The 13800-nt window shown below is 34.9% G+C and overlaps 1 protein-coding gene across 1 annotated transcript in view; it reads right to left on the bottom strand.

Annotated features, from left to right (window-relative positions):
- STPG2 (sperm tail PG-rich repeat containing 2) overlaps positions 1–13800 on the bottom strand; it is a 640262-nt gene that overhangs the window by 615649 nt on the left and 10813 nt on the right. Inside the window, exons 3-4 of the mRNA XM_047091542.1 lie at positions 8682–8840; positions 5725–5889 (exon numbers count right to left, since the gene is read on the bottom strand). Of these exons, the coding sequence (XP_046947498.1) occupies positions 5725–5889; positions 8682–8840 (324 nt within the window). The remainder of the gene's footprint in view (positions 1–5724; positions 5890–8681; positions 8841–13800) is intronic.

Raw genomic sequence — 13800 nt, forward strand, 5'->3', positions numbered from 1 at the left:
TTCTTTAGGAGAAATACCAGAGAGAAATTCTATCAGTTCCTGTTGGTCTGGGAATGTCCTAATTTCACCTTCAGTTTCAAAGAATAGAATTCTTGATTTTTTTTTTTTTCAGCACTTTAAGGCTATCATCCCATTGCCTTCTGGCCTCCATAGTTTCTAGTAAGTCAGTTGTTAATTTTATTGGGGAATTCCTTGTCCCTTCTCTTGTTCCTTTGACTATCTCTCTTTGTCTTTGGCTTTCAACAGTTAGACTGTAATATATCTCTTTACATTTATCCTGTTTGGAATTCATTGAGCTTCTTGTATGTGTAGATAAATATTTTTCATCGAATTTGGGGTGTTTTTAGTCATTACTTCTTCAAATATTCTCTCCACTCCTTTTTCTTCTTTCATCCTGAGACTTCCATTAGGCATATGTTGCTATGCTTGATGGTGTTCCAAAATCTCTAAGGCTATGTTAATCTTCATTCTTTTCTTGTCAGACTGCACAGTATCAATTGACTTGTCCTCAGGTTTGCTAATTCCTTCTTCTGTCAGTTCAAATCCATTACTGAATCCCTCTAGCAAATATTCATTTTCATAAGTGTCTTTTTCAATTCTAGAATTTCTATTTGATTTCTTTCTATAATTTCTAACTTTTTATTGATATATTCTACTTGGTGAAATACTGTTCTTATATTTTCCTTTTGTTCTTAGTTCTTTAGACATACCTTCCTTTACTTCTTTGAATATATTTAAAATAGCTGATTTAACAACTTTGTCTAATTAAGTCGAACATACTGGCTTCCTCAAGAACAGTTTCTATCCATTGCTTCTTTTCCTACATATGGGCCATATTTTTTTGTTCTTTGTATCTCTCAGAATTTTTTGTTGAAAATTGCATGTTTTAGATAATAAAATATTGCAACACTGAAAATCAGAATCTCTCCCTGCCACCTAAAGGTTTGTTGTTGTTTGGCTAGTGATTTTCCTAGACTATCTACAGATTCTGTATTCTTTGTCATAATGTGTCTACTGAAGTCCCAGCCTGGTTAGCTGAGTGGTCAGGTAATGGTTGGACCAAGGTTGGACAAGGCATTTCTTTAAATGCCTTGAACCAATAAGTCTCCAACCTCTGCAGAGGTACTCTTTGCATGTGTTGGGGCACACCTTCAATGTTCAAGTAGACAGTTTACAAGTCTGCCTTAGTCTTCACTTCCTGCCTGTATAGAGCCTCAAGGTCACCTACAGGTAAGAGCTTTGTACTTTGTCAACTCTGTTTTTGCAGTGATGGGTTAACTATGAAATTCCTTTGAGTGTTTTACAGGATTAAGCAAATAAATATATTGAGAATAATGGAATGATAAGTTTCTCAAATATGGAAAAGGAAAGCCTAGAACAAATCTGTGGTACTAGACTGGAATTTCCTAAGAACAAGACATTCTCTTTTATAACCACAACATAGTTATCAAAATCAGGTATCAGCATAAACTCAAAGTTTTTAATATAAAGATCAATAAAAAGTAAGTATGAATCTCTAACTCATCGACTGATGGCCTGGAGCAGTGACACCTCATTAGCAATGCATGTACATAGTATACTGATCTTGTTTTGAAATACCATTCGCTACTAAATGGAAGTAGGAGGGTTCCTTAAAGAAATGTCTGATTCCAAAGCTGGGGCAGGGAAAAAAAATAAGTGTACCTGAAACATCTTATTGTGCCAGAAGGTAAAGAAATGCTAAAAGAATGATAAGAACATGTCAAAAAGACACTAGGAATAGCTTAAAAGGACTCCTAAGGATCAAATCTGAGGTAATTTAAACCTCAAAATAAATAATGACAGTAATAAATTGTAACTCTTTGAGTAAAACAGGAATTCATTAATCTATACCAATATAAATGGGAAAGATAAAGCTCTTCTTCATAATAAAGTGCCAACAAATAAATGTTAAAGGAAAGATGGAGTTATAAAACCACGATTTGAGGAGCGCCTGGGTGGCTCAGTCAGTTAAGCATCCAAATTCAGCTCAGGTCATGATCTTCCAGTTTGTGAGTTCCGGCTCCCAATGGAGCTGTGTGCTGACAGCTCAGAGCCTGGAGCCTGCTTCAGATTCTGTGTCTCCCTCTCTCTTTGTCCCTCCCCCACTCACACTCTGTCTCTCATCTCTGTCAAAAATAAATAAACACTAAAAAAAAAAAAACACCATTTGATAAACACAGTAAAATTAATTTAGGCACCATCAAAGGATATTAAACTAGTGAGTGTGATGAAGAAAATAATATCTATTCTTAAAGTAACTCCCACAAAACATCTATAATTTAAAAAAAAAAAATGGCAACTTTACAGTAGATAAAACTGAAAGACATCACCTCAAGTTAACATCACCAATCTTGGGATAAGCAGACATCCTGTGCCTGAGAAGGAAACATCACTTTTGTAGTACTCCTGCCAAAATATAAACTTACTCTAATCATGTGAATATGCACAAATCCCAAATTAAGAAATATTCTACAAAATAACTAGGCTGTACTCTACAAAAACTCAAGGTTACAACTGACAAAGAAAGACTAAAGAACTGTGCTAAATTAAAGGAATCTGAAGAGACACGACAACTAATTGCAATGTGTAATACCAGATTTGACTCCAGAATAAAATTATTTAAAAAAAAAAGATACCATTGAGATCATTAGCATTTATTTTAAATCTGCAGATCAGATATTAGTATTATGTGAATGAAAACTTCCTGCTTTTGATAATTACATTGTGGTTATAAAAGAGAATGTCTTCTTCTTGGAAATATACATTGAAGTATTTAAGAGTAAAGGGACATCATGTCTTAAATGTGCCCTCCAATTCTTTGATAAAAATAATAATATAAATATATAGGAAGAAAAACTGATAAAGCAAATGTGATAAAATGTTAACTGCAGAATCTGAGCAAGTTATATGGTAATTCTCTGGATTATTCTTGTAACTTTTCTATCAGTCTGAAAATATTTCAAAATTTAATTTTTTTTTAAAGAAAAGTAATGGGGCACCTGGGTGGCTCAGTTGATTGAGCATTCAACACTTGATTTGGGGTCAGTCATGATCCCACGGTCGTGGGATTGAGCCCCATGTCAGGCTCCACACTGAGCATGGAAACTGCTTAACATTCTCTCTCTCTCTCTCTCTCTCTCTCTCTCTCTCTCTCTGTCTCTCTCTCTCTCTCTCTCTCTCTCCGCCCTTCTCTACCCACCCCCAAATAAAAAATTTTAAAAAGTACTAACTGAGAACAATAAATGAATTAGATCCACATGGTTAATAACGTTAAGTCAAAAAACAAGCAGCCTACATACCAGATGATACCATTTACTTAAAATTTTTAAATCACACAATATATATTGTTATTCATGTATGTAATATAGATTCAGTGTTTACTTTGGCAAAGGAAAAAGAATGGAAGGAGGGAAACTGGGTAATTATGTTTAATGTTACTATGTTATATGTGATGGTGGGTCCATGAGTATCTGTTATTTTTGTTTACTTCCATTTTAGTTTCAGTAAAATTAACATACAGTGTTATATTAGTTTCAGGTGTACAGTGATTCCACAATTCCATACATCACCCACTGTTCATCATGGCAAGTGCACTCCTTTTTTTTTAAATTTTTTTTTAACATTTATTTATTTTTGAGACACAGAGAGAGACAGAGCACGAGAAGGGGAGGGACAGAGAGAAAGGGAGACACAGAATCCGAAGCAGGCTCCAGTCTCTGAGCTGTCAGCACAGAGCCTGATGCAGGGCTTGAACCCATGAACCATGAGATCATGACCTGAACTGAAGTCAGCCGCTTAACTGACTAAACAACCCAGGAGGGTGACAAGCACACTCCTTAATCCCCATTGTCAATTTCACCCATCATCCCACTGACCTCCTCCCCTCTGGTAACCACCAGTTTGTTCTCTACAGTTCAGAGTCTGTTTCTCACTGCTTCTCAATCTTTGGGCTAAGATCAAGTGCAGAGTCAGTTCTTAGTTTATCACTCTCTTTTTTTCCCCCTCACTCATTTTTTTTTTTATATATGAAATTTATTGACAAATTGGTTTCCATACAACACCCAGTGCTCATCCCAAAAGGTGCCCTCCTCAATACCCATCACCCACCCTCCCCTCCCTCCCACCCCCCATCAACCCTCAGTTTGTTCTCAGTTTTTAACAGTCTCTTATGCTTTGGCTCTCTCCCACTCTAACCTTTTTTTTTTTTTTCCTTCCCCTCCCCCATGGGTTCCTGTTAAGTTTCTCAGGATCCACATAAGAGTGAAACCATGTGGTATCTGTCTTTCTCTGTATGGCTTATTTCACTTAGCATCACACTCTCCCCTTCACTCATTTTTTGTTTCTTAAATTCCACAAGTGAAATCATATGGTATTTGCCTTTCTCTGGCTTACTTAATGTAGCATTATACTCTCTAGTTCCATCCATGTTATAGCAAATGACAAGACTACATTTTTTTTATAGCTGAATACTATTCTATTGCATATATATATATATATATATATATATATATCTTCTTTATCTATTCATCTATCAATGGATACTTGGGCTGCTTACATAATTTGGCTATTGTAAATAATGCTGCTATAAACATGAGGTGCATGTATCCCTTTGAATTAGTGTTTTTGTATTTTGGGGGTAAATACCTACTAATGCAATTACTGGATCATAGGGTGATTCTACTTTTAACTTTTTGAGGAACCTGTATACTGTTTTCCACAGTGGCTGCACCAGTTTGCATTCATGGGTATCTGTTATTATGTTTGTACTATTCTGTGTGCAATTATATAAATTATAATTAATATATTTAAAAAAAAACTTTTCACAATTCAAAGTATCTAAGACCCAAAATGCCCCAGTATAGCCACAAACCAAATGGTTTCTAAAGGTATTTGGCCCTAAGCCCAAAGATGGAGACATATACAAACAAAAAACTATAGAGTATTGAGAGTAAGAGTCAAGCCAAATCTGAGAATACCCGTTCTTCACCCAAGGTGTCTCTCTCTTCAGCCTCTCCTCAAGTCTATGCTTAATTTTGGTCATTTTCCTCATAAGGATTATTCTTCCAGATTTCATAAAAGTATAAAAATACAGCAGGTCCAAAGCACTATGTACTTCAGTCTTGTAATTAAAGAAAAGTTCCTTATCTTTTTTAACAACCATTTGTGGAATAAATAATGATTACACTATCAGATTCAAATTCCTTTAGTATAAAAATTCTCATTTCCCTTTCAAATTCAGGAAAAGAATATCTATGTATCGCATATGATTATACATTGCAGCAGAGACTTCTAGTAAGTGAAACCTGTTTCCTCTTCTTCCTAGATATAGTTAGACTATATATCCCAGCCTCCTTGGAAGTTAAGTATGGCCATGTAACTGAACTTTAATACCCAGATTTGGCCACAAAATCCTCCCACTAGCAGTGGGATTTTCCCCTTCTAGCAGCTGGATACAGATGAACCGAAGCCCTTTGATGATGAAAGTAACAAATGGAATAAGCATGCATCCCTGAATCTCTACATAGAGGAAAGTCTCTTGTCCACAAGGAACACTCATGTGAGTGAGGAAAAAAAGAATTTCTGTTAAGTTAAGCCATTGACATTTGAGGGTCTATTTATTACTGCAGTTAGTGTTACATTAACTAACAGATGCATAATTATAAACAATCTTCCAATTTTTAATAGGAAATGCATCATACTTACAAACTGAGGTTTATAGTATGCTGGACCTAGTGTGCTGTCACTAGCAGGTGGAAAATGTTTTATAATACTGCCATCCTCATTAATATCATATCCATATGATCGTCCACAAGAAGGAATCGAAGGAACATCAACACTTCTGGAAACTGTAGGTGACCTTGAAAACTTCTGTAAGAAAAAACATTTTCTATTATTTGCTTGGAAGCAAGAGAAAGAATGAAGAACCAAATATTAAAATTACTAAAATGCAATTATTAAATATTGACTTAATACGTTTCATAATATAAACCAAAAAGGTTTGTTCTATGGAAGTAATTTAAAGGAGTGAATTCAAGTTTCACCTAATCATATAAATTAAGATAATATATAATATTACTATTAAAGCCACGTTAAGAGGTAAGGAGTCCCTCTAACTCGGCTCAGTTATTTATCTTGCTTAGTAAACAAGTATTTCTGATGCTTAGAATAGGCATTCACTCCTACAGTCACATTCCCAATCACCAGTTCCAAGAGGTTACTTATGCCATGCTATCATAACAGCTGCCAGGCAAAAATGAACTTCATAGTTTTCTGTAACATTTCCTGGCTTCATTCCTTACCAGTTCCAGACTTATCTCCATACTACCTATGCCTTGTATAAATATCCTAATTATGCTGACTAGATAGCAAGGAAAATGTCTATGACATAATACTAAATGGAAATAGAAAGTAGACTTGATGACTATAGGTACATATGATATATGAATTATACATAAGTATATATAGTAATATATATAAGTCATTTAATGATAAACTGAAAGGAGCTATGCAAAAATTAACAGAATTCTCAAAGTTAGAGCCAGAAGTTTTACGGTGATTATCCTTTTTTCAAAATTTCCTTTAATGTAAATTTATAATTCCTGTAATGTATATTTATAATTTAAATAAAAACAAAAAGAAGTAACATATAGTAGAAATACTAGTATAAAATATAGCAAATAAAATACTGGCATTTAAATGATTTAGTTATCTGAAAAATTACTTATTAAGAATATATTGATAGGGCACCTGGGAGGCTCAGTCAGTTAAGTGCCCAACTCTTGATTTTGGCTCAGGTCATGCATGATCTCGTGGTTCGAGGATTTGAGCACCACATTGGGTTCTGTACTGACAGTGACAACCCTGCTTAGAATTCTCTATCTCCCTCTCTCTCTCTCTCTGCCCCTCCCCTGATGCCTCTCTCTCTTAAAACTAAATAAACATAATAAAAAAACTTTTTAAAGAATATATTGATCCTTTGTTGTTTCTGAATAAACAAATGCTATAGTTGAGTACATGCATGCCCAACAAACAATTATGTTATAAACATACTATCACTGGCAGAATTTTACTTTTTTTTTATTGCTAGAGACAACTATTAAGTAGTTTCAGTGACACTTATGAGACTGATTATCAAATTAAAACAGGAGGTATTGAATGGCTCCTGCTACTTTCAAAAATTATTTGCATAACGTCAAGACTTTCCAAAATGTATCCCCTACCTCCTTCTCCATCCTCTATTCCTACTATTCTCCCTTATATCCTGTACTACAAATATTCCAAAGAACTTTGTTCTTTTCCAAACACACCTTGCCATTAAATACCTCAATGTCTTTATTCAGGTGGTTTTCTCTACCTGGAGTGTTTTTTCCCATTCTTCTTACCTATTTAGTGAATCATTCTTCAAGATCCAGTTCGATTGTGCTATGACCACTCCCTCCAAAAACTCTCTACGTTGGGCTACTAGTAGACATTTTATTGTATGTTTATTAAAATAGCAATGCATCAACTGTTTTGTACTGAATTACATTCATTATTTCCCTATTAAAATATAGATCCCAGAGAGCAGTGATTTGTCTTCTATGTATTATCAGTGCCTAGCATTATGTCTAGTATTCATAGTCACTGAAAAAATGTCTGATATTAGTTTCAAATGCACAATATACTTATTGACAATTCTATACATTACACAATGCTCACAATAAGTACAGTTACCAAATGTCCCCATACAAAGTTATACAATGTTATTGACTATATTCCCTATGCTGTACTTTTCATCTCCATGATTTATTTATTTCATAACTGGAAGGATTCAAAAAAGAAGAGAAAGAAATTCCTAATGTGTCAGTTAAAAAGCATTCATAAATCTGAAAAAAAGACTTACTACTTTTCAAAAGAAAATATCACACAGCGTCACAAAGAAAATGCAAAAGATTAATGTCTAATAAGACAAGTACTTCCTTCTTAAAAAGACAAAAAAAAACAAAAAAATGTATGATATATCCTTACATAAGTAAATGAACATTTACTTTGTCCCCACACACAAAATAGCTGATATTTAAATATACCTAAAGGGGTGCCTGGGTGGCTCAGTCAGTTAAGCGTCCGACTTCTGCTCAGGTCATGATCTCATAGTTCGTAAGTTCAAGCCCCGTGTTAGGCGCTGTGCTGACAGCTCAGAACCTGGAGGCTGCTTTGGATTCTGTGTCTCCCTCTCTCTCTGCCCCTCCTCTGCTCATGCTCTGTCTCTCTCTGTCTCTCAAAAATAAGTAAATGTTAAAAATTTTTAATAAATAAATAAATATAAACCTTAACATCATTGTCATTGCACTGACATTATTCAACTGAATAGTTAGCCCTAAAATATGTTCCCCTAAACAAAGCTGATTAAAATTTAATTAATATGAGCTATGTGAAGGAGTTAGAGAAAGAGGAAAGACAACCACTCTAAATAAACCATGACCAAAATCTTCTAGATTATTTATTTTAAAGGGGTAGGACTTTGGTGTAAAAATTATTACAGAACACCAATGTACCTTTTCAAACATGTCACCCGCTAGTCTCCTACACAAATTTTTTACTCCACTTACTATATAAAACATTAAATCTTTTCTATTTTAACTAAAAGAAACATCAGAAGCATAATTTAAAATAGAACATACTGATTGAAGATGCTCTTTAACCTGTAGTGCTTTTCTATTCATGATATCTGATGCTCCATGATAAAACTGATCATAGCTTGCTGGTCCTGGACTATCTGAAACAAACTTCTTAAAACGCTCCTCCCGGTTTTGTAGACTATGGCCTCCTTTTATATTATACTAAATTAGAGAGAAAAATATGAAATAATTTAAAAAAAACATTTTATAATTAATACCTATTTGGTAAATTTTACATATTAATATGAACAAACAGTTTTAAAACCCAACCTGAGAAAGTTAAGCCTCTTAACTAAAGACACAATTCTAGTAAAAGGGGATAACAAGAGAGGATGACAATTATCGTTTTAATTCTGACCTCAAACTAAAATTTACTGTACTTAGGACACTCTAAGAGAATACAAAACTCAGTTTTATAACAGGAATCAAGACATAGGAATCTTCAAAGTTGTACAGCAGGAATAAAGAGTATGTACTAACAGGCCTCTGGAGAATATGCACCTCTGAAATGAGCTTAAAAAACTGGTATTCAGGGGCACCTGAGTGGCTCAGTCGGTTAAGCGTCAGATTTCGGCTCAGGTCATGATCTCATGGTTCATAAGTCGAGCCCCGTGTTGGGCTCTGGGCTGATAGCTCAGAGCCTGGAGCCCGCTTCAGATTCTGTGTCTCCCTCTGTCTGCCCCTCTGCTGCTTGCACTCTGTCTCTTGCATTGTCTCAAAAATAAATAAACATTAAAAAAAAAATTTTTTTTAACTGGTATTCACACTGCAGGGAAAAATCAAACCTTCCAAGCTTGTTTAGGATTAATTATTTTCATGAATTATTTTTTGGCTACATCTAGGGACGTTTATGTAGGCTTACTGGCAACAGCATGGGTTTTTGTTTGATTGTTTTTTTGTGTTTTTTAACAGCTTGGTTTTATCTCAAATTAGTTTTACACATTGTTTTTTGCAGAATAGGTACAGGGAGGAATCTCCCACAGCTCTCCATGCCACATGTCTGGATTCTCTGGAATCAGAAAATTATCAACTCGGTAATAGTCAGTGAATTCAGATAAAATTCCATCATATTAGTTTCAATTAACAGTCATAGTGTAATCATTTAAAAATGGTTCATAGTAATAGTGGCATTTGATTAATCAGATTTTTTTAAGTTATTCACTTACCAATACATACTCATGGTATATAAATGTCAGTTGTTCATAATCACTATTAATTGAGTCTATCTCTAGTCTGCATCTTATTCAGCTGCTTTCAGCTTTTTTTTTTTAACATTTTTTTTCATTTTTAAGAATGAGAGAGGGGATGAGTGGGGGAGAGGCAGAGTGGGAGACATAGAGTCAGAAGCAGGCTCCAGGTTCTGAGCTGTCAGCACAGAGCCCCATGTGGGGCTCAAACTCACCTACCCCTAGATCATGAGCTGAAGTCAGATGCTTAACCAACTGAGCTACCCAAACGCCCCTGAGCTTTTAAGAAATACACAAAAGAGGGGCACCTGGGTGGCTCAGTCAGTTAAGCCTCCAACTTCGGCTCAGATCATGAGCTCCCGGTTTGTGAGTTCCACCCCCGTGTCGGGCTCTGTGCTGACAGCTCAGAGCCTGGAGCCTGGTTCAGATTCTGTGTCTCCCTCTCTTCTACACCTCCCTTGCTCACTCTGTGTGTGCGTGTGTGTGTGTGTGTGTGTGTGTGTGTGTGTCTGTCTGTCTGTCTGTCTCTCTCAAAAATAAATGAACACTTAAAAAATTAAAAAAAAAAGAAATACACAAAAGGCATCTTATGTTAAAAAAATGAATCAAAATTATATTTTTAGGTCATCAATTCACTACTTAATAACCGTTTTAATGAGATCATAATCCCTATGTTGAAAAGAGCTTGGACCTATAATAAAATTTAATGATTTTGCAAAAACATTAACATTACAAGTTAGATAAAAAGTAAAATCATGTGAAAGGAGAACATGTCCTCAAAACTTGATTATTTGAAAGCCATTACTATAGTCTCTATGATCTTACATTTCACACTGCAGTTTGAATTTATATTGAACTTCAACAGAAGACAGTAAAATTAATCTGATTTTTTAACTGGTAGAAATTAACCAAGAATTTTTTTCCAATTATTCATATTTCATAATTACCAATTCTACTGATTTTACAAGAGTTTATAAAAGGAACTACATGTCAGATAAATAACCCAAAAATTATATTATGAGGTAACTATATATTTTATATGAAAATCTGTGAGAAAAATAGCCTTACTACTTCTTGGGTACTGTGCTTTTGTCTATATGCTATGGTTACTTGATGAATTACTATATTGCCACCAACCTCCCAACAATAAAGGAGGCAGAGTCTCATCTGAAGGGTGAGGCCATGCACTGTATCACATACAATATCCTATCCTTCAACTCTAGTGAGATGTATTTCTCAGATCAAAAGTAAAACAGGGGGGCCTGGGAGACTCAGTCGGTTAAGCATCTGACTTCGCCTCAGGTCATGGTCTCACAATTCGTGGGTTCAAGCCCCGCATCGGGCTCTGTGCTGACAGCTCAAAACCTGCAGCCTGCTTCGGATTCTGCGTGTGTCTCTCTCTCTTTGCCCCTCCCCCCTCACACTCTGTCTCTGTCTCTCAAAAATGAATACACATTAAAAAAAATGTTTTTTTAAGTAAAACAATTTGGACATCTATTGCTAGGCCTAGGTAGTGAGAAATATGAAATATAACTATTTATCTACATCCACAGAAGAGATCTCCACATCTAGAACCAATCTTACATAGCAAGAAACAAGATGGTATCTGCCATGCAGAGACAGCTCACAAACTAGAACAGAATTAGAACCAGGAAAACATAAGTGAAATCTGAAGTGACCCTTTGGAGTGGTTTTCATTCTAGGAAACAGGATCTGAACAGAATAAGGTATATGACTTAATAGGCTAATAAAATAAAATAAATTAAATTAAATTTCATTTGAAGTCTCCAAATAATATTTACTAAGTAATTGCTAATAGAAAGCAACATTTCAACCTATGCTTCCAAAATAAAAGTATTAAAATAAATTATTAATCATTTGCATTAATCTCTAATAAGATTATCCCTTTAATTATTATTCAGTATATTAATTATTTACAGAATTAGTATGCTAACTATGCCACATCACAAACGTATTTCCTAATTCAGTCATTTAAAATAATGAACTTTATGTTTTAAACAGTGTGATAAATTCACATTTCTTGAAGTTCGAAAAGTTCTGTAGGAATTTAGCCTAAAACTACCAAAAAAAAAAAAAATTCAACAACAATTCAGTAAATAAGTCATAGTCATCTTTTAAATGAAGGAAATCAATCTTCTCTTGGCATTTGTTTATAGTTTTAAGAACAAAAATAGAGAATACTAGAACTTTTTTTTTTAGGTCAACTATTACATTAAAAAAATTACATTTTCTAATTCCTTATTCTTGAAATCCAAGAAATAAATTGGAATAAAATAAAGTCTGATCTAAATTGCATTTTGCATTATTTTACATGTGGAATTCACTAAAATCAGTATTAATAAAATATCCCAACACCCTCATATTTGTCATATTTAACAAGTTTGAAATCTATCTATTGTATATTTTATTCCATTCCCCTCTTCGAAGAGTGGAGTTACGGTCTTTATAAAGCACCACTGGTAGAACTAGCAAACCCATAGACCCATAATACGCTGGCCATAGGCCATGGAGTGGAAATAGGAGTGACATTTCCAATTAACTGTAATGACCCACTACTATTTTTTTGCTTTTTGTCCTCTAGGCATTAGTATTCTAGAAGTTTTAAGAAACCAGGAAAGAGCCATAAATGTCCCACTGAATTGGAAGTTGAGACCATGCCTGGCCATTCCAGCTTCCTTATGCTAGAAAGCTGAAAACAAAATAAGGAAGTCAGTGTATTGGCTGAGGTGATTAACACTGGCCAGCACTGAAAAACAGGACTAATGAGGGCCACAGCACTGTGGTGGGAAGAACACAGAGACACACTTTGCAGAGCTTCCTCGAACTATAATGCCCAGTGAAAATGCTAAGAGCAAGTTTATATAAAGATTTGAGAAGGACGCCTGTGAACAGAGCACAGACTTCTTAGAACTAAAGACTGTAGTCACCACATCAAGCTAAAAACTCCACCAGATAAAGTCCCTGTTAAAGAGACAGGGAACACAGAATGAGTAATGGAAAAATCTTAAGCCACCTACAGCTTCATGATCAGTTACAGAAACTAACAGATCCCATCTGCATTTCCTTGCTTCCCACATCACTTTGTTTTCATTTTCCCCCTCTCTCTTTCCCTCTTCTGTTGTAAAATGGCAGCACTAATAATGGATAAAATTTATTGAATGCTACCTATAATCAAGCACTATTTTTAAATGCTTACTAACATTTAATTCTTAGAAAAAGCCTACAAATTTAGTATCTCTGTTAAACAGATGAGGACACTAAAGCCCAGAGATTAAGTAGTGAAGACTAAGTCTTACAGATAGTAAGTGGCAGGGACAGATTTCAAACATAGGTAGTCTAGGGGCACCTGGGTGGCTTATTGGTTAAGCGTCTGACATCAGCTCAGGTCATGATCTCATGGTTTGTCAGTTCGAGCCCTGCGGCAGCTCTGTGCTGACAGCTGAGAGCCTGGAGCCTGCTTCAGATTCTGTGTCTCACTCTCTATCTGCCCTTCCCCCCTATCGTGCTCTGTCTCTCTGTTTCTTTCTCTCTAAAATGAATAAACATTAAAATTTTTTTAAAAAACAAAATGAAAAACAAATGTAGGCAGTCTAATTCCAGAGTCCACACTACTAACCACTTCTTTATAGTATCTCATGTTCTATTTACTTACCATTTAATCTATAAGTTGCAGAATAATTGAAAAGGAATATGAAAAAACAAGAGCAAAAATGGCCTTAATATAGAGATCCATTCAATAGTCACACTGTAATACCATCTCTGAATGCAACAGCTAGACACTAGTTTGGCTCCTTCAGAGAAGTTATACTTGAAAATTATACATAAAATAATTTCATTTTTAAAATTATATATATGGAAAGAAGAATTGTGTGTATGTGTAGTGCACATTAGAACAAAGAGAACTGGACAGTCAA

Source organism: Lynx rufus, unplaced genomic scaffold (assembly GCF_022079265.1).
Source record: "Lynx rufus isolate CCGP_SWC_20201006 ecotype Redwood Valley unplaced genomic scaffold, mLynRuf1.p SCAF_3, whole genome shotgun sequence".
In the NCBI taxonomy this organism is placed as follows: Eukaryota; Metazoa; Chordata; class Mammalia; order Carnivora; family Felidae; genus Lynx; species Lynx rufus.